The following is a 22,333-nucleotide window of genomic DNA, read 5'->3' on the forward strand; positions in this document are numbered from 1 at the left end:
TTGAATGGCGCTGCGATTTGACATTGAGAATACATTGTGAGAATGTATGAGTGGCTGTAAGGGACATTTGTGGGAGCTGCATTAGAGATAGGGCTGTCATGTGCCGTCGTGGATTAAGAGTGTGTTGGGTTTTGGCCACTTGTGGATGAGTGAGATGTGAATGTGCTCTTGTGTCACAGTGGCGATTGCTACGTCTGGATTTGATCCATTTTGATGAAATGACATTGTTATGTCAGTATTCTTTGGAGACCTAGTATATGCCTCTTCACCTGTATAGCTCAACTACACGTCCAAAAGCAATGGATTACCAGCCAAGCAAAGCAGGCCCCTGCTGTAGCCACGGTTTTACAAATACTGAGGTCCATCAGTCCAAATTCCCCAAACCCAACCCCACCTCCTCAAGAGATGTCTGACTAGTCACCAGACACATCTGTGTGGTGTTTTTCTTCACATTATTTAAATGAATTTAACTGTTGAATCTCCCCACACAGTGATCTAAGTGCTGTTTCAAAATCCTCTCCAAAATGCAAGGATTATTCACAATCCCGTAATTTCAATGTACTTTCTTTGGTTTAAAAATAGTTGAATTTAAGAAGAGTTAGAAAACTCACCATGTGTTATTTATGTGTAGTCTGATATTACAAGATCAATTGGGTTGTTTAGCATTATTTCTTAATTGTGTGGCCCCTCTGACCTTGAAGAAGGGCCATGTGTTAAAATCAAATTTTATGACCTTAAATATTTCAGTTTATATTGTGCTTACATGATGCGTATTTCTAAACAATGTTCTGATTAATTACCACAAACTATACAGGAGCCCAACAGCTATTTTCTTGCCCTGGAGCCCCCTAACAGCTTAATATGGCCACAGCCAAAAGTAAAAAATAAACAAGTGAGTCTTGCACTCACTTACTGACTTGAACACTTTGACAGATGCAGTCACATTTTGCTGTTAAATCTGTCAAAAAACAACAACTTGAGTCTGAACAGTGAAAATATTTGCACATGTAATAGTTTTTTTTTGTCCCTGCTGCTTGCTGAGTCTTCATTTGATGGGTGACTCCAGCTCAGGATGCTCTACTTGTGTTTGAAGTCAGCAATGTGAGAAAGCTGTTTGTTTGTTTGTTTGTTTGTTTGTATCTCTGGAAATTTGAGGATTTGGAGCAACCACTTTTCCGAAAATGGGGGGGACCTCTCTTTTGTATTGTTTTGTTTTGCTTTCATTGAAGCTGCCTGTGCTGTGTGAAAGAGGCTCTCTGTCATACATGATAAATGATGAAGCACCTTTTAAAAAGAAGCATTCATATGAAGAATTACCTTAACATTTTGGACAATTTAGGGCTGCTTTTTCATAAAGGATAACAGAAGGCTGAAGCCTCTCTTGAATTTTAAATGCCTCTGGTTATATTTGTTTATACGAACATTTTAGGAATTATTTCTTTGAGTCCAAAAATATGAGAAATCATGTGTGTGTGTGTGTGTGTGTGTGTGTGTGTGTGTGTGTGTGTGTGTGTGTGTGTGTGTGTGTTTTACACTGCATTGCATTGCTGACCTTGCCTTTTGAGCCATCCCCCGTAGAGAGATCTTGCCCTAAAACCTTTCTCCCCCCAAAATCAATAAGCTAATGGAGAATGCAGGACCATGGCTGTGGCTGTGTGTGTGTGTGTGTGTGTGTCAGTTTGGTAGGTATTAGTGTCTCTAAGCAAGGGCTTGCCATACTGGATATTGCCCTGTGGTGAAAAAGGGGATTTGGGAAGTCTTAATAGCTGAATTTCCCCGTTGCCTCCAAGTCTTTTTTTACCCTGTGAGGTGTGAAAAGAGCAAATAGCTAACCTTAGCTTTGCTGCAGTGGGAGTCACCAAACAGGACCACAGCCGCTGGTCTTTCAGACTCTAAAAGAGAGAGAGACAGACACACACACACACACACACACACACACACACACACACACACACACATTTTTTTGCTTTACAGTCAGCATGTTCCTGTGGTGTTGTGAAAAATGTGTGATTTGGTGCTTCTCTGTGGAGTCCTCGTCCTCTCTCTCACGCACACCTTGACACCTTCAGAGGATTTACTGCGCTGCATTAGATATTTGCTTTGTCCAACATCCTGGCAATAATACACAAGCTTTGGGAATATCTCTCTCCCATTTCTGGAATTGGTTCTATCGCTCTTTTTCACCAGAGCTGACACATTATTTTGCCCTTCTCGCACTCTCCCGCTCTCACCCCCTCCACCCCCTCCCTCTCCCTCCTTGGTTCATCTCCCTCAGGCTAGCGGAGAAGTTTGGTGCCCTTTCCCTGTGTCTGGGGTCCTGGTTTAGGACAGAGAATCAGTCACAGTTACACATATTAGATTAGAGAAGAGTGGAAACCAAATTGCCCTCTCCTCCTCTTCTTCCCAACCTCCTTTCCTCATCTTCCTCTCCTCTGCTCCCCCACATCCTCCTATTCCCAGAGGAAGTAGAGTGTCATTGTCCTCTACTTTTCGGTCTCTATATTTCTCCTCCCGACTGTGTCCTTTGCCTGATCGCCATGTGTTGGAGTTCCAGGGACACACATCCATGTGAGGGAAAGCTTGCTGTTGGTTAAGGCATTTTGAGGTCAACAAGTCAACAGTGTTTGTTTTCTTGGCTTGTCTGCCAATCATTTTTCTAATCACAGGTTTTAAAATACTCTAATAATAGAAAAAAAGGGGACGTTTTTTATTCATCTTATCTTAAAACAAACTTTTTCAAATCTGTTTCATTAACAGTTCATTTCCTGTACAGCCAGTTTAGCAGAATGTTAATTAGCTAACTCCAATCAGAAATTGGATGATTTTGCCAGCTTTGCCTTTTTGTTTAGTTTTTTTATTTGGTTGATTGTTAAAATTGAGGTTCAGGTTTATAATGAAAATGTCTTAGATTAATGTGAGTTTATTGTGTTACAGAGGAATCCTAGTCTTATGGGGACCTCCATCACTCCATCCCTCCTTTCTGCCATTTTTCTTCCTTCTGCTAATCACCCCATCTCACCAGGGAAATGGGAAGCTTGACTTTGACTTTTACCTTTGGATGGCTGTACCTGACACAAGGGCAGTGAGCCAGGATATTAACTTGGATAAATGTGCTTTTTTCTTTGATCTATTGCCTACGGGGATATTTTATCTGGCTCACTTTTGTGTTGTGAATCTGACATATTCTGAGCACTACCTTTGAAATTTTGTTTTGATTAAAGCCATATTTTAAACTAATAAACTATAAATATCAGCAGAGAGAATGAGTAGAAAGAGAGCAGCATGTCCCCCAATTGACTCCCAGTGCTCTACTTCCTCCACAAAGACAACTAATCCCATCATTAACCTATCACAGGGAAGAGAAGGGGATTCCCCCCCCCCACCACACACATAACACATGACCAATGAAGACCTGTGTGTTGCCTTCCACCTCTCTAATCTCTTACATTGCACATTCAAGCACACACACACACTCCTTCGTTTAAGCAGAACAGTCAAAGTACATGTGTCATGCTGTTGAGCCGAACACTGTGTAACATTAACACTAACCATTAGCTGTCAGTCAGTCACAACATGCCCACCTTTAGTGCTAATCCTTCCAGTCACAGTCTGTCTGTCTGTCTGTCTGTCTGTCTCAGAGGCCATTCGCCCTGTTTAAATTTAAATCATTATCTGACATAAAGACAATGGGTCTCATGCAAGAACCAATCATACAAACAGATTCATTCTCCAGTGTCACATATGATTTAAGAAAACCTTTGAAACCAGACATTTGTCCACAAAGTTTATGCAGTTGAGAGAGTTTGGTGAAGCCTACTTAAGAATATGAAAATGTTCTCGCATGAGGACCATTGTTCTGACTTTGCTTCTCGAATGTTGCATATTTAGCTATTTTTCTGTCAGATGTGTGGTAACTTATTTGGTAAATATTATACTCTGCCACCATCTGTTCAGTTTGTAAAGTCTTTGTGTTTTCAGTTGTTCTGAGGGAGGAACTCGTGCTCTGTAGTGTGCAGGAGAATAAGCAGCTCTCACTTTATGAGAACATTAGATATCTTCTTTCCAGTTTTTTACCAGGCCTATCTGTGTCTCGGTTTTTCTGTGTATTGTTTTGCTAAGTCTCCGATTTTCTGCTGTTGTCATGTTATCTGATACAGTATCATCTCTAGTTAAGCAGCAGAATGCATCAAAACAGACTTGTGATGCGGTTTTCCTTTCAGGTAATGCGATTTTCCTTTTTTGTGTAGTTCTAATTTGTTAGGCCAAGGGCAGTGTTGTATCGTCTGAGGGCTGTCCTGAGGCAATTTGGGCTTTGGCCTGAGGATTTCTCCTGTTTACTGTATTTTCCTCTTGCTGCTTCAGAGGTTTGTAGTGATGGTATCAACGGAGGTGGGCACTGGATTTCAGCAGATAATGAAATTTGGTGGCTCTTTATTTGGATGTGAATTCGAAAGGAAAATTGGCCTACTCCTGCTCTGCACACATTACCAGACATTTGTGTGTTGTGATAATACTCTTACAGACGTCAGCGTGTTGCCTCCCATTTTGAGAAACCTTGGTATGTTCTCTTTGTTTTGCTTGTGTTTCCCCTCAGTTCAGCTACATTTGATGGGAGTGTTTCCTCTATAGTTTAATGCAATGTATAAATTGACTTTTGATTTAGACCAAATATCACTTTTTATTTGTAGCTGCGGTGGTTTCGTAGTGAGAGAGTGCATCAGCTGTGTTTCATGTGTCTTGGAGACTAATTGAACGGGCTGTAATCAGAGATGGATTTACTCTGAAGGGGACGCCCAGGCGTTGAGCCATGCCAGGGGCCCCGAGAGAAACAAACACCATAAGAAGGCTACGACACCCCTCTCCACCCCCTACTGTGCTTCATTGATCACAAGAAGATAGAGGGAAAAAGAAGAAGAAATGAGAGAGAGTGATATGAGAGGCCTAATTATGGGGTCTGATAATTTGCATCAAAGATAATGAAAGTCTTGGACGGTCTCCCAAATCTCTCCCGAGCATTTGTTACAACCCTCCACCTCCCCTTCATCCTCTTTCTTTTTCTCTCTTTCTTTTCTTTTAATTTCATCTAGCATATTCCCTGAACCCCCCCCCCCCCCCTCCACCACCCTCGCGTCAGCATTGAAATGCCAATACATCATTTTAAAGTAACACCTCAAAATGAAGTCATATTTCAGCATTTAGCCCCAGCTATGAAAAGTGAACTTCTCGAATGTCCTTCCCTGGCCTAATGGACCTAGAAATCATTCAGCCATGAACATTATGCTAATACTCGCTAAGCTCGCTCTCTCTGCCTCCTTTTGTGAGTGTCTGTCATTCTATTAAGCCTGATAAACAAGTCTGATTTTCAATTATCTCTATTCAAATGAGGCCTGCGGCAGTATTTGCTTAGAGACGTCCAATTTGAGTTGTTTGTGTGTGTGCGTGTGTGTTCGCGCACATCTGTGTGTGTATTTGGTGTTTATGAGTGCAAGCATACATCCAACTGACAGAAGTGGTTCTCAGGTCTCTTTCTCTTTCCAAATTACTCATTTGTGCTATTTGTAGGTGTGTGTGTGTGTCCAGTGATGAGCATTTTTGCATATGTTTAAACACTGCGTCTACCTGTGAGAGGATGCAGTCAGGGTATTCCTCGCTCTGTTTTATGGAGATGCTGTAAAGCTAAGTGGCGCCCTCTTTTTACTACCCACTTATACCCATGGGATTTCTCTCTGCGACACACACACACACACACAGCCTGGTAGAAGGAGCCCAAACACAGGCTGAAATAGTCAGACAAACAAACTAATAAACTGGTTATTGATCATGTGTCATTACTGCGAGTCGGTCAGACAGACAGTCTGACCCAAACCAAGCAGTCAGATAAGAGAAGGACAATTAAAGCAGAACATGATTCATCTTCCTTCGTCTCTCTTTATCTGTCTCCCTCCTTCCCATTTCTAAGAACCTCTCTCTCGTCTGCCCTCCTTTACCTCCCCTACCCTTCCCTTCTTTCCTCCCTCCCTCCCTCTCTCTGTCCTCTGTTTATGAATTCCCCTCGCTTGGCACGTCGGCCGATGGAGAAGTTTTTAGTATGCAGCTTCTCTCAAGGACAGAGCCTTGTTAGAAAGCCTATTGAGCTGTGGAGCAATAGCTCGCTATAGCCAGGCAGTGCATCTCTCTTCCTCTGCATCCCTCTCTCCCTCCCTCCCTCTCATTAATGATGTATTAGTTTATTAGGCGTTGGATATTGGGTCGGGGACCCTGCGACGGACTTCATCATGGCAGAGCTGTATGGAGAGGAAACACAGGGAGGAGAAATAGGAATAGGGAGGCAGAGGTGCATACAGATGTTCAAAGACTCACTCGCGCGCAACACATGCTACACACACACACATAAAATAAACATGCCAAACATAATAACACATGAACACTTCTGTCTCAGTATTCATGAACACAAACTACTTACTCTGGTGTGATTTAGTTGGAGTGGCTGGAAAACAATGCCATCCATACATGGAGGCCCCTGGTCACCTAGAGACACAAGGTGATTTCCCATAATGCTGTTGCTGTCTGTATAGACTATCTGTCATGCAAAGTGATGAGTCTCAAGCACTGAGGAGTAGTGATTGCGGTTTTGTTACATTTGGCTGCAGATGCATAATGGAGCAGCCTCCTGTATAATTTATACAGTGTGATATTGAATTATTACTAGCCTTTACGTCGAATGTTTTTTCTTGTTTTTGTCTAAATTGCTTGCTTGCTCTTCTTCTTTCATCCTTTCTTTGTTTCTTTTCCTTCCACACCATCCTCTCTTCCTTACTGCCATCTTTTCTTCCCTCTTTTTTTAAATTTCAATTTACTTCATTTCAAATCATGATCCATAGTAGTAAATGATTTTTTCACAAATTAGGCCCTCGGCAGTATTTTCATAGAGGTTAAATTTCTTCTTCCCTCTCTATTATTATCTTCCCCTCATTTCTTTATTCCCCATTTCTAATTTCCTCTATTGTTCCTTGTTTTTCCTCACACCTTCCTTCCCAGAGTTTTTTTTCCTGTTTTATATTCCTCCTTGTCCGTCATGCATCCTTTCCTTTCTTCCTTCTACCATCCTTCTTCCTTGTTTCGTCATCTTCCCACTGTACTTGTCCGTCTCCGTCTCTCTTTTTTCTGCACGGATGATTTTGTTTACCTACTTGTCATTGCTGAGGTGTGCCTTTCAGCCCTCTCTCCATTCGGCTGTGAGGGGTGTATACACACACACACACACACACACACATAAATATATAGTATATACAGAACCACACATACACATTAGCACAGATCCCAGCCTCAGCTCTCGGGCTACAAAGTGGGCCTTAAAAGCCAGCCAGCCCATCACATCTCACAGTCTTTACCCTGTGCTCTTGCTAACCCTTCCTCTCTCTCTCTCTCTCACATTCACACACACACACACACACACACACACACACACACACACACACACACACACACATATACTACCTCACCAGACCTTTTTTTCTTAGTGCACTATCGTTACAGCGCTGTCCTCCCTCGCGGGGGGAAGAAGAGTCGTATTTTAGGCCTAAATGGAAAGCTGTGCACTTAGAGTTTGGCTTTGGCCTTCATCTTGATGCCAAGAGACGAGAGAAGCACTCGCTAAGTGAAGAGAGTTGACTGTGTGCGTGTGCATGTGTGTGTGTGTATCCAGATAATGCTGAGGGGTATAAATGTTACTCTAATGCTGGAAGGGAGCCGTTGTGGTTCACAGTTTGCAGATATTTGTAACATCAAAAGACCTTCTTTTCACATCTGAAGCATCTGATTTACCTTTCTGCATGATAAGATGATTCATTTTTCACCAAATTCAAATCACATCTTTACCTGAAGTCCGTTGAGATGCAGCAGTATCCCCTAGGTGTAACAGGAAGGTCACAAATTTAAATCCTGGAAAATCTGAAGGGAAAATTAATGAATAAAGTTCAGCTTCCCGTTAACAACTACTGTCAAGGCACCTGTGAGCAAGGTCTCTTTATAGTATCTGCCCGATTCACATTATAACATGCTACAAATAAAAGATATACAAATATCCAATATGCTAATAATAGTAAGGTAATTGAAGAGGGGACATTGCAGCCAAGAATGAAATCAAAGCTCCAATAAACTGTGCTGTAAAAAAGCATCAGCATCAACCCACAAAAATAAACACCTCTTGTTTGTACAGCAAAGGCAAAAAATGTCTGGGAAAAAACACCTATGTGTCTCTTGAGCCAGGCAGGAATAAATGCCATTCTTTGAGGGTCGGGTCACCCAAATTACAATTAAACGTACTATTTCACCTGTGTCCAGCCATGCAGACAGCTACTATCTACGAAGAAATAGTCCCTATGAAAACTGTTGACAGCATGTTGGTGATTATTCAGAGTGATGGTGGCACTGATTCTGGAAAGAGATGTTGCCGCAGGCAGAAATCTCAGGGCATCAGTAAGTGAAAACACCTGCGTAAGTGTACCATGGGTTACAAGCCCATGGGCCTTTAATTTGGCTTAAGCAGCCCTTTAAATTTGCAAATGTTCTGTCTTAATAGGCCTTTTTCACAGAAGACATTTTGACATGTCACAGAAGGAAGAGCACAAGTGTAAATGATAAAATTAATGATGGCTGAATTCCATTTAGCTGCTTTGGTTTCAGGGTATTATGCATGCTGGCTCACTGTCACACTACCGTAGAACAGAGCCGCCGATAATGTTATTAGTAATACATGTGCTTTATCCTACGATGAAGTTTTTGTTCAAAACAACTTGAAAAGTAATCTTACATTTACATCTTACATCACCTTACTTCAGTGTACACCGTGCATGTAGGCTAGCTGCCACCTAGCTAGCTAGCTAGCAAGCAAGCAGGCCTCCCCTCAATTCCTAGATAAGCTGCCTCAGGCTAATATTTGGCTAACTTCATGCATAGCAGAGCACTCAAGAAAAGTTTTGGTTTCATAGGAGCAGTGTGAAGTGTTGGTCAGTCAGTCAGGTTGAAGTTTGAAAAGAAATGTCTTCAGAAATGATGTGTTACTGTCGTTCATGGTGTTCACTGTGACGGCTGCTGCTGTCAGCTCTTCTTTTTCACTCTCTCTGTCTGTCTCAGCACCTTTATCTCTCTCTCTCTCTCTCTCTCTCTCTCTCTCTCTCTCTCTCTCTCTCTGGCTGACTCTCGCTCACACAGACACTGTCCGCTCGACCCTTGTGCAACAAGGTAACACCCTTTCTTCTCCCTCCTGTCTGGAGAGAGCATTTTTATGGCAGCACGGCTCATGCTTGCCAATGAGCCACCATAGCTAGCTACCCAGAGACGCCACACTGGAGGAGACACACACACACACACACACACAAATCCACTCTCACAAGCTTTTATACAGTCAAACATGGACACCCGTGAAAACATGCACACAGATACTTAACACATCTTTAATTGCATGACAGTCGTTGCTCTGTTCATGGACGTACTGTTTCTTAGTGAGCCATTTATTTCACACACTGAAGCAATAATGCGTGTGTGTGTTATGCTGTAGTTGAAATATGCACTGCTGCTGTTAGATTTGCATGCAGCGCTCTCATCAAGTTTTTACTGCCTATTCTTTGGAGAGGATGAATAGTAAATTGCTTCTGGTATTAAGGCGACATTGTCTCTGTTTTAGCTTTGGAGGACTGTTCTCTGTCTCTCTTTTTTTCTCTCATCAGACAAACGTGGGGGTGAGGGTGGGGGGGGGGCTCTTCTGCTGAGTGTGTTGTGTCTTATATTGTCCTACTACACACACGCACGCACGCACGCATGCACGCGCGCACACACACACACACACACACACAGTCTCTCTTTTTTTATTTATTAGTATCCAGTGTGTGTCGTCCCGGCCCCCCCTGAATATGCAATGAAAGCTGTGGGGTCACTGGTTCCTACTCATTTTCATAATCTGGTGTACAGAGGCAGAGAGGGAGAGACAGAGACAGAGAGAGAAGGCCAGGGAGGAGAGTTTCTCCTCTCTCCGTCTCCGTCTTCTTTTTCTCTCAGTCGCTTGCTGTCCCTGCCAGGGAGGAGGACGGTGGGAGAAAAGAAAATGGCTTCCCTTCACATTGGAGCCGAAGCTTATCGTCTGTTTCCTTCTCACTTCTCTCACTCTGTACCTCCCTCTCTGTGCTTTTAAAACGGCTTGGTTCATGTGTTTTTACGGCTAACAGCTAAAAGTGTTATTTTAAGACTGAAGTATAAGCATATCCATTATATCATATAGACTGTTGTTAATGCAAATTTAAAGTCTTTGTATTACTTCTGCCACTATTACAACTTACATTTTCTACTGTTGTTACTGCCATTAAAAGGTACTTATTGTAGTATTGATAACAGTAAACAGTACCGTACACATAGTTGACCCTATATACACCTGGTATTGATTAGCTTGCTTGCTATCTCAATTCTGAGGGGCTTGCAGACATTAAGGATGGCTGGTGCCGTATGCGCTGTGCATATATCAATACGTGTTCTGTGTGCATTTATATCTTGCATTAACATGCTTTATTCCCAATCCAGATAAGATATCTAAATACAGATTGCATGTGAATACCATGAGTAAATTGGGTCATAGTATGACAGTTATACATACAGAGAGTATCATTTCTGTCATTTACAGAAAGTGAAGCGAACATTTGCAGTTAATTTGGCTAAACATCTCTGCAGGTAATGTGTTGTGATCCATTTTAGCTAAGATAGTCACACGGAGGCTACAGTTAGTCTCCTGACCTTTAATGGTCATAACGATTACCAACTTAAATTGTACTGAAATGCCCCAACCATTTTATTTATTCATGTATGCACCAGCTTGTGTTTCATTACCGCCGTTGTTTACTTGCATGGCCAGAGGTGGCAAATGATAAAGATCTCTAAAGAGAGCGCAACCTCTCTCTACACACACACTTCCCCTTTCTCCCTTTCCATCTCTTTATCTCTTGATTTATCTATCCATCTCTAATTCTTTCATTCCCCCCATGATCTCCTCTTCTTTCTGTCTCAGTGTCTTTATCAGGCTTTGCTGTTTTTTTTTCTCTCTCCCTTTTTACTTTCTCTCCTCCATCCTCCCTCCCTACACTGTTTCATCCACCTTTCTCACATTTTCATGGCAATCTATCTGGCTCCTCTCTATTCTGTCCCTCCCTGGGAGACCACAGAGGCAATAACCAGAGCTGTGAGAGGGTCAGTCTGTGTAACCTGTGCAGGTATGTGTGTGTACACTGTGGTATGAAATGTGTCCTCCCTAAACCACTAAAGCCAAGGCTTAAATTGTGAGAATGGGAAAATGGTCTTGTCCTTCATGTATATATTTCACGTATATGAGGCGTTTGTAAGATGCATGCAGCACAAGGCCGTAGCTGCAAGCACCTCATGCCTCCTCATTTTCCCAGTTGGCAAAAGCAAACTGCTGAAATCACCAAAGGCAGGTCTGAACAGGTTTCATACGTGTCAGGGTCAAAAAATTAACTCAAGTCACCAAAGACTCATAAAATGTCAGTGTAAATAAAAACGGAAGGATTGAGAAAAAGAGTCACAAGGTTTTCACACCTGTTAGCCAATGCCGGTCATGTTCTTTGTATTCATGATTCACAGCAGCCTTGGATTCCACTTAAAGTCTTAGTATTAAATCAGTAATGGTATGTAGAATTGGTATTTGCTTGGCTGTTGAAGGGGGTTTGGGGAAAAACAGGCAGAAATTGAAAATGAATGTGAACTGCATGATAGTCTGCCTCCTTCCTCCCTCCTATTGTTTCCTATTCTTCCGCCTGCCTCCCTTCCCATGCCACCATCTCTCTTCCTCCTCTCTCTTTCCTCCCCTCTTTCTCCCTCTCTCCAGAGGGATTTGACTCTAACTGGCCTTGGCGCCCGTAATGAAACCAAATCTATTTAAAGCCAAAAGCGATGCAAGTTTTAATTTCCTATTCCAGACTTAACCTTTTTGGCTGCGCTGCATTTTCACATCCACTTAATAACTTTTTACCCTCCACTCCCCCTCTCCCCCTCTTTCATTCTCCCCATCACTCTCACTCTCTGTCGCTTCCTCTCCTCTACCCCCCCCCCCTCAATTCTCCTCTTCCCACCCCCACAACCCTCAACCCCCCATTGCTCTCAGTGGCGAGACACAGGCTGCCTCTTCAAGGGCAATATCTGTCAAATGATTCCCCTGTGAAATTAAGACAGAGGCCATGAGAGAGGAGAGAGGGGGGAGTAAGGAAGAGAAGGAGGAGGGTGAGGAAGGGGGGGGTGGAGGGTGAGGAGTAACAGGAAGAGCTGGGAGTGTGTGTGTGTGTGTGTGTGTGTGAGGGGCTTATACAGTTAGGTGGAAGCCCTCCTCTCCTCTCTCCTTTCACCAAACTCAATCTCATCTGACGGAAAAAAATGAAAGCAGTTTAAAGATAGATCTGGCAGCAAGTCCCTTTGTCGCCTTTTTACATGTTAAAAAAAAAGGACGATCCGGGAAATGAAAGGCTCGGGGAACAAGGAAGGGAGACAGAGAGGGAGATGGGAGACTCCTAAAAAGAGAGATGTTCTCTTGTCTTTTAATGACCGTGGATTCACGCTGTGTGAAGATGCCTTTTTTTGTGACGTGTGGGGTTGTGTTTACACAGAATGGTTGAATTGAAACAGATCATGTTAAGTGATTTACTACGAGCGTCATATAATCCCCTGTCAAAAAAATATCCCATTGTCACATTTTGGACACTTTCTATACAAATTTGACAACAAAAAGTCTCTGAGATTATTATAGTGGTATTATAGAACATAAAAAACACTGCTGAGATCACTCACAGGTCCATATAAGGATATTAGAAGAATATTACAGTGATTTTATACAGTGTGTCTACATGTGATGTGTGGTAATAACTGTCCATGTCAGCAGTGTGAATCACATTATGAAACGATCAGCAATGTTGCCTGATCCTGAACGCAACCCTCTTCTGTTGTTTAGAGTTTGATCACATGCTCTTCTGTGCTCACAGCAAACGCAGCGCCATCTCCTGCCCAACTCCGCCATTACATCCAGGGAACAATGGCCCTCTCCCACCGCGAAGAACTATCTAACAGCAGCTCATGTGAACACCTTTCTCTCAACTTTTCTTTCTTACACCTGCTTTGCATTTATACATATAATGAACTGCTTACATGTAATTATTCAATATCTCAATTATCAGAGCTGATAGCCTCATGGCACACCTCCAGACCTTAGATTTACAGCCCTATTCCGTAAATGTCTATCGTGAAATTAACTTTTTACAAGGTGTCATCTGTGGCTTTTAAGTGGTGAAATTGAACACCACTACCACACACACACACACACCTCATAATGAGAAGCCATTATTAGGCCGTGATTGGAACCCGTGTGCCGATATTAAAAGTGGCAGGAGATGCAATATCACCTCAGTGTCTAATACGCTAGTAGATATGTCATATATTTTAAGACAGCTGCTCTGCTATTTATAATTAATAGCAATTTAGTCTCAGCAAAAATTGGAAGACAGCTAACAGAGGGATCTTGTTCTATTAAGTGTAGATTCAGAATCAATGTCAAAGTGACATTGTGCAGTTTTTGAGTGGGTGGTCCAGACTCTACAGGGCTTGTATAAATACCACAAAGCCCATATGGTGTTATGTGTGTTTTGCACGGAAGATGATTTCCCTTTGATGCCGTATAAAAATAAGTGCAGTACAAACAAAAAATAAATGAAGTTGGCCTCTAAAGACACATGCATAAAAATAATCTGTCTTTATTCTCATGCCTCACAGTCATAAATCACTCCTTCCCAAATGACAGCCTTATACACGGCGTATCAGTGTGGCAAATGGCTCTATCTTATAATAGCAATGTAGCACATAGCAATATTATCTGCTGTGGAGTATTGTAGTGCATGTGTCTCAGCGCTGTGCCCTGGAGCGCTAGCCAGATTACACTGGCCCAGCGACAGTCTTATAATAAGACTCGCCCATTAAATCATATCAGCACTGCTTTTTATAGGCCAACACCTCAGCTACGACACTATGAAACTGTCTATCAAGTGTGCGTGCCTGAATGTGTGTGTGTGTGTGTGTGTGTGTGTGTGTGTGTGTGTGTGTGTGTGAGCGAAAGGAGACTGTCTGGGAGGAGACGCGTGTGTGTTTTACCAAACGTTGCTGGCGTTTGAGCTCCTCGCCGCGGCATCTGACAGCGTTTCATCTTCTCCTTTTATTAGATCAGCCTCGCGCCGCTGTCACCTCTCCTTTCCCTGCGCTTACATCACACTCACACACACGCCCTCACGCACACACAGCCGGGCGACCATTGGCTCGTGAGCTCCGCGAGGACGTTCTGGTTGGTTAGCTGGTCTCCGTTCCGTCAGGCCGGGTAGGGAGAGGGCACGCAGGACATAGTGTGAATATGCAAACTGGATGGTTGACTGATATGACTGGTGAATCTGAATGAGTGTGTGCTGTTGGCATATTCATAGATGGTATTAAGATGCCTTCTTTAGATTGTATTTGATGTTTCAGCTGTCATGTGCCACAGTTCTGTCTCCTTCGTCCATCACTGGGATTGGTTCACTTGGGGATGCCAAATGTTTCACGAAAAAACAACTCGCAAATCACATCATGTTGCATTTGGACAAAACACGTCACAGGCTGAATTACTGAGCAATTCAAATGCTTAGGCAGGTTTTTGGCTTTCTAAAAGAGAAGCTAAAACACGACATGCCATCAAACACAACTCTACAGAAAAAGCACGATCGCATCTGTGCAAAGTTTTTGCATTTCTAAAACTCCAATTATTTCAAATGTCCTAAGGGCCTGGTGTGTGCATTTTACCAATTTGTTAAATGAGTAGTAATGAAAATATTGAATTTCTCCTCTGGTATATTTCTGTAATCAAAATAACCTTTATTGGAATCCGTGGATTATTGCCAAAATTGAGCACCAAAAACACATACAATGAAGCAGTTAATTGTACATGTTTGAGCCTATAGACACAACAAGATCAGTAGATTTGAATGTCTGGTTTCGTCTTGACAAACCTCCCCTTGTCACACACTGTGCTGTAAGTAGTTTTCTGTCTGTAGTCACCGCCGCTTCGCAAGCAGAGCTGTCATGTCACATTTGTCATCTCTGATGGATGACGTCGGTGTCTAGCAGGGAAGAGTTAAAGAACCGATCCCACAGAAGACACGGAGCAGCTCAAATTCTTTTGGACAAAGCAGATTGACGTGTTTTTGTTCCTTATACTTTATCCTGCTGCCTTCTGAGGGACGGTTGTCTGTTCGGTCGCATGTTTGACGTGACTTGCTCGATTGCTGCTGTGCAGCAGTGAAGTTAATTCAAAGGGTGTACGTGTGTGTGTTCCTTCTTTTTTTGCTGACAGCTTTGTGATTTCTTCCCATATCCTCAACACCACATCCTTTTGGATTTGCTTGTGTTGTCAGTTTTTATGACATTTCTCCGTGCCTCACTTTGTTATTTCTTTATCATGTAGAATTTGGATTGTTTTGTAAAGTATTATACAGCACTTGCAACAAAATGGCAATGGAGAGGCGTTTTTGAAAGTGTGGTTTTTTTTTTGCAAATCATATCTGAGCGTATTCTATCTGTAATTGTTAAGATGCTGCTGAAATCTCACATGAATATCTATCAGTCTTTGAAGTCATGTGCGTTCTCCAAAATAATCAGCAGATGATACATTTCCCAGATCCAGCCAACAGAAACAAATGATCCACACAGTGGGATTTAATTGAAATGCGTAATTGCATTGTTATTCACACTGGTTTTCATGCTAATGCCTCGCTCCATACATACGCCTTCCCTGTCATTTACACAGAGAAACCTGCGCTGCACATCAACACAAATATACAGACAAAATCAACTGATAGACAGGAAGAGACACAGAAACTCACACATCAATTCTGATGCTGAAACATGCTGCACATACAAAGTAATGTAGTATGCACACGTAGATGAACAGACGACTGGCTGAAAGGCACACACACACACACACACACACAAACACACACACATAAACACACACACATAAACACACACACAGCATCCCAAGGCCTCTCCACATCTCGGTTAATCCAAGCCGTCAGTCAGTGCTTCGGGGCCTGGATGCTGCCGTTTGATTGTAATTGCAAAAACCGGAGGCGGTCGAGGGAGAGCCAGGGATGTCGATAGACAGGTGGAGGGACGGAGGGATGGATTCCTCCTGCCTACCCACAAGTCCCTGCTCAGCACGCTGTGTGACTTTGTGTCAGCAGTTTGTCTTGTGCATAGCTAATGACGGCTCGACGGAGGGGCGGGCTCGAGTCTGCTGCTGCTGCTCTCCTTCGATCTCTCCGTCTCTCTATCCTCTGGTCTTCAGCCGACTTCCGACAAATGAGATTTTGCCTGAGGTGGATTGAAGGTATGGCATGTGCAAGGCCTCTGTCTGCCTGTCTGTCTGTTTGTTAAGAAATCTCACATAAAGGACCCAGAGGTTTTTTTTATCCTCCTAACCTCCCCATTCTTCTCTTCTTGCCCCTTTCTTTAGCCTCCTCTCCCTTCATTCTGTCGCTCTCCTCCCACAGCTCCGTCTGTCTTCTCATTTAAGATGGAGGCCGTAACAACTCGCAGTGAATTGTTTTAACGAAGAAACTGGGGGGGGGGGGGCAGGTAAGGGAAAGAAGGAAAAAGAAAGGGCAAGGGCATCCAGGCAGACTGAGCAGCAAGAAATTGGAGGGATGGAAAAAAAAAAAAAACAATAGACGCAGTGGGTTTGAAATGAAAAAAAAAAAACAGCTTCTCCAATTAAGGAGAAGTTTTTTTTCTGTTTTGTTTTGTTTTGTTTCTTTGGTCATGGACAGTCAGTCACACTTGCTTTTGTTGAGTGTGTGATGAATTACACCCCTCCACTCCTTCTCCTCTGCCTTTGTTGTGGTGAAGCTCCAGCCGTTTGTACCTCCTACAATATCTTGCACTGTGAATTCTCCATGCCTGTTTACCAACCAGGGTTCTTTTGAACTGGCATAGAGAAATGGCTTTTTCAAAAGTCTCTTTGATGGTGAGCCCAATTTGTTTTCACCGCTAAAAAGTTTGTTTGAACGCTCTGAAATGTGGGCTGACGTCGACGCCGGGGCCCGTCCTGAGAGGGCCGCTGCCTCCCTGTGTGGCTCTTTCTGTGTATGAGGGTGTGTGTGTGGTGTGTAACCCAGCTTGTATGATTGGATTAACCTGAAATGAGAATCATATTGTCTCTTTATTGTTCCATCAGGCCGCTGTCTCCCTAATTGTCTGTCTGTCTGTTTGTGCGGAATAATGGTGTAATATTTAAAGATAAAGTTGCATTTATTTATATGCAGGGAAATTCTTTTCAGGTCAGAGGTCGGGGTCAGCTCCAGATGCCATTTCCACCATTTTTGTGGATAGTAGGTAACATTGCCAATTGATGTCATAAGTTATTTCACATAATTATTCATCATAAATATATCAATACATGAAAACATGTTGCATAGAGAATGATAAAAACAATCAGAACAGAATACCATACAGGACAGAGCTTTACACCTTTACATGCACATGTTGAATATAACATATCATAGGCTTTCTTGCCAAAGCTGAACCAGTGTTCAGAATATAAACAGTAGTCAATGTCACCTGCTGTATGCATGCATGTATGTATCTATTGCATATGAATGAGTGTATTTTACAGACTGTGGAAATCAGTGCAGAGGACCCAGATAAGAATTATTCGTGTCACAACATGTTAGTTAGAAATAGAAATGAGGGAAAACAGAATTAGTTAGTAGCTCTTTGTTACTTGAAAACATAGAAAAAGCCATATTAGTACAAAGGCCCTCCTGTTATTTACAATAATTTCAGAAGTTTTCACTTCTCTTAATCTTGTATGAATTTGCCATCTTTGTTATTTGTAAAGTAAAAACTCCACACCATACTGTGTTGCACCAAACACAGGGATCATGTGATAGGCGCCTGGTTGTCCCATATGGGTCAACATTTCTGTAATATAGGGTCCCTAAATAATAACAATCTAATTACTGAACAAGTAGACCCATTTCATTTCAGATGTTTCAGGAGATGTATAGTCAAACACAGATTTTGTTAATCCTCTGCAAATGCACTCCATGAAACAAAACATGGACGTGGGGAGTACATTCCCTAAATCACATGACGTCGCCTTGTAATTCAATTACGACAGAATTTCAAGTTCGAAACAAAGAACAAATGAGTGTGCAGAAAGTTAGGAGGGGATTTTATGCATCCTCCAGCTGAAAGACAGATTCAGAGTCAGGCGTTCATTTTACAGCTCAGTAACTGTTAGGATGCACAGATCCCAACCAGATATCTCTCAGAAATCCACCAATCACATTATTGATCAGCGGCAGGGGCTGATGGATTACCAAGGCGGATGCACTGACATGCGACACGTCCAATGGGGGAAGAGTTTTGCAGCGCACCGATCAAACCAGACCCTCAAACCAAACTCCCCCCACTCGCCTCCCCTCCCCTCTCCCTTCTTTTGATCAGAGTCATTTTGACAGTGATGCATAAGTCTCTGCAGCACCGGGCTGGCTGGCTGGCAGGAAATGCCACAGATCCCCCGAGAGTAGAGGAATGGGGGATTAAACATGGAAAGACACCCCCCTAAAAAAGGAGTAAAAAGGAAATCAATGTTTCCTCCCTCTGCGGACAGGGAGAGATAGGATGCTGCCACTCTGTGTTTTCTGTAGTCTTTTTCTTCAAAAGAAGCTTTTTTGTTTGTAAACTCTGTTTTGTCTCAGGTTAGTCTGCTCTGCCCCTCGCCTGCAATAGACTGAAGTCCTATGTGGAGGTTAAATCGAAACAAATCATCACTATCATCCCCTATGCTGTCCTTGCCTCCCTCCCCATCCCCTCCTTCCAAGCTCTAACTTCCTTTCTTCATTTCTTGCCACTTCTATCAAGGAGAAATGAATGGCAAGTGTTTCATCTCTCCAAAGCGATGGTGGGCCTGAAACACCACAGAGGCAGAGCTGGCTAACATTGAACTGGATTGGGTAGAATAAATACAAAGGCAAGAGGGAAAAGAAAGCAGCTGGGGAAACACAAAAGGATGGAGCTGCAGATGGGAACTAACCTTGCCTGGGTTTCTCTGATGTTCCTTTACACACACACACACACACACACACACACACCTCCACCGCACCCATTACTGTCAACGCCTCTCTCTCTCTCTCTCTTGCTCTCTCTCTCTCTCTCTCTCTCTCTCTTGCTCTCTCTCTCTCTCTCTCTCTCTCTCTCTTGCTCTCTCAAGTCATTCTTTTATTTGTCATGTTCGGAGGACAGCACCAAAGCATCTGAGGAATGGGAGGTTACAGTGTATTAAAGGAAATGTTGTTTCACAAAAATGGTCATTCCCCTTTCAGCAGGAAATACAGAGGCTATGCAGCTACAGCACTTCAAAGCTGCCCAGAAAACTTCCCATGAAACGACTTTGATTTTCTGCATCTAAAGGGGACAAGCAGGGGATTTTCCCCCTGGTGTCTCAGCGCAGTCTTTCTCACGTTGTTCTTGACTGTTCTTAGCGTTGTGCTTTCTTGCTTTAAAAGGAAGAGAGTATGATTTAATAGCTGTCATAGAAGAATTGCAGGCAGGTGAAAAACATGTTGCTCCATAGTTATATTTGTTGATAGGAAACCCACCATTTTGAAACTAAACCAGAGCATTGCATAGCATGTGAAGAATTCATTCCTACATTTACCCAAATATCTGATACCTTTGGCAAATCCACAGACAGAATTGGTGGCATGAAAATCAAATGTATTATTGACATCAGTGATCTTGAACCCTTGAATCTGGCTTACAAAGCAGCGACACTGAAGAGGATGTCATTATTCATGTTTTTTAAATGGCGAGCAATTAACATTTGATAACATTTGAGAATGAATGGCATCCTGGAATGAAACCCGTCATTCATGTATCACTTTTTATGCTATTAAAAGTCCCTTACTGACCCATTTTGATGAAAGATATCACATAGAAATAATGTGTTGGAGGCGAATAGACAGAGGAAGCCGGTACGTGCAAATTAGTGAGGAGAAGGGGCAGCGGAGAGGAGGAGGAGGACAGGGAGCATTAGAGAGAACCAGAGAGAAGTTAGACTGGTTGTTTGGACGTGTTAGTTTGAAGTGAAGAGGCTGCAGTCGGGTGGACTGTCTTCCTGACACACACACACATACATCCAACCCCACACACAACCTCTCCCCCTCGCTCCTCCAATGGCCCTGTCGGTGTGCCAGGGCGGGTGATTACCGACGCTCTCCCCCAATTATGGGCTGATTATTCCGCCGCGCTCTAATTGACTGGGGAGATATGCAAATGGCTGTCATTTGGGATGATAAAGGATGCGGGTGCTGGATGCCCCCTGCATTATTTAGCCTCGGCTGTACGCAGCGTGAAGGATGTGGCGTGCGCTTTAATTGCTGAGGAGAGAGAGGTTAAGCTGAACGAGCAGCTGAATTAGAAATGAGGAATTTGGGCCCTTTATTTATTTCTTTATTCTGCTCCTCTCTTTCCATCTCTCTCTCTCTCTCTCACACACACACACACACACACACACACACACACATACATAGATACACACTCTCGCACACTCTATGCCATGCGTCGTTTTTTCAGTTCTCTCTTGGGTGAGTGGAGAGGTGAGGAGGGGGTGGGTGGATGGCAGGATGTCATGCTGGAATGCCATAAATAAAAACATTAGCAGAACCAATACGTGCAGAACAAATAGGGTGAGTGTGTGTGTGTGTGTGCGTGCGTGTGTGTGTGTGTTGATATAAGGGGAGGCTGTGAGTGGTCGGCCTTGTGCATTAAAAACTAAAGTGTGAAGAACCTTTGTGGACTAATGAAAAAAAAAGTTTCAACAGCTCAGACAATAAGCAGGCTCGGCCTTTCTCCTCTGCCGTTTTAAAGGAAAGCAAATTTAAATACGCACTTCTAAGTGGAATACCAATGACCTAACTCGCCGTGTGAAAGGTCAGACTCGTGGGAGGGTGGTGAGATAGAGTTTGTGGCATCTTCGACTTCAATACCTGGGCGCACAAAGAGGGCCACCCTCCATGTTTATTTAGCCACTTAAAGGATGATATTGGTTGTTTGAGACACTTTACTGTCATTGTTGTTGGTGCAGAAAACAGTAGGGGGGCATTAAGTGAATAGGGCCCACTGGCTAAGTACTCCTAGCTGCTACAGCTTGGGATATTATCAGGGGGAATCGGACTGAAACTCAACACTAATCCCTCCGGTTTGGAGACAAGCAGCGCCAGATTTGGGCGTCTTTAACAGCTTAGGGGTAATAGGGCCTCAAATGTCCCTTTCAATGTGGCCCGCCCCATATCTCCACATTATGAGAGGCTTAAGAGCCGAGGCAGTTATCACTCAGTGAGCCCCCTATCTTACAACAAGCAATAATTGCTAATGCAGTGGAGTTACTGTTAGCATTATCACCAGATTTAGTGAATCTATTGGAATCCTGAGTCAGGTGTCCACACGACTGTTTGACCCCTTACGTCTGACTCCAGGACCGCTCTGAGTTTCTTTCAGCTCGGTGCTGGCGGTGAAAAACAGAGAGAGCTTTCTTTTCCTCTTATCGAGATGCCGCGGTATTATCAAGAGATTGTCTGGGCTTTGTGAAGTGTGCAGAAGCAGAATTGAAAAGAAAAGCACAATTGCTTTTCAGTGCAGCTGTGGTTCTCCTCTGCACAACTTTGGGAAGCCCTGAACAGTTTGTTCTTAGGCTGCTTTTGTTCCAGATAACAAAAACAGAGAGAAAGCAAAAAGACTGTCTTCAATGATGTAGCCTTCCAAATAGTGAGCAGTGTTTTTCAAATCACAAAATACTTCCTCTGTAATCATTTGTTCAAACCAGCATTTTGCTCACTAATATAGTGTTGTTTCCCATGAACACTGTCACTTTCTCTGCGCAGTATCTAAAGCAACTGTTCATTTTTATGCTTACACCCTGTCTACACAGGAGGTGTGGCATGAGCAGCACGTTAGCAGTGCAGCAGCAGCAGCCTCAGTGCTCCATGTGTACACAGGATGCGTACTGTGTACTCCTAAAGCGCTGTCTTGTTGAATTTGGTGTGCAGAGGTGTGAAAGTAAGCAAAGGTTTGAAACTCAAACTTTCTGAGGAGAGACTGTCCTTGTACGATTCATTGCATTGAGACCTCAAAGACATGTTAAAGGCTATGATGGAAGGCTTTTTGCCACGTCTTCGAGTGTGGCCATTAGTTTGTTTCACGCATA

The 22,333-nt window shown here is 43.1% G+C and overlaps 1 protein-coding gene across 1 annotated transcript in view; it reads left to right on the forward strand.

Annotated features, from left to right (window-relative positions):
* LOC139297344 (AT-rich interactive domain-containing protein 1B-like) overlaps window positions 1-22,333 on the forward strand; it is a 168,123-nt gene that overhangs the window by 86,751 nt on the left and 59,039 nt on the right. The window contains 2 exon segments of the mRNA XM_070919970.1: window positions 14,259-14,303; window positions 14,306-14,377. Coding sequence (XP_070776071.1) covers window positions 14,259-14,303; window positions 14,306-14,377 — 117 coding nt within the window.

The sequence above is a fragment of the Enoplosus armatus genome, chromosome 15 (assembly GCF_043641665.1).
Source record: "Enoplosus armatus isolate fEnoArm2 chromosome 15, fEnoArm2.hap1, whole genome shotgun sequence".
Classification (NCBI taxonomy): domain Eukaryota; kingdom Metazoa; phylum Chordata; class Actinopteri; order Centrarchiformes; family Enoplosidae; genus Enoplosus; species Enoplosus armatus.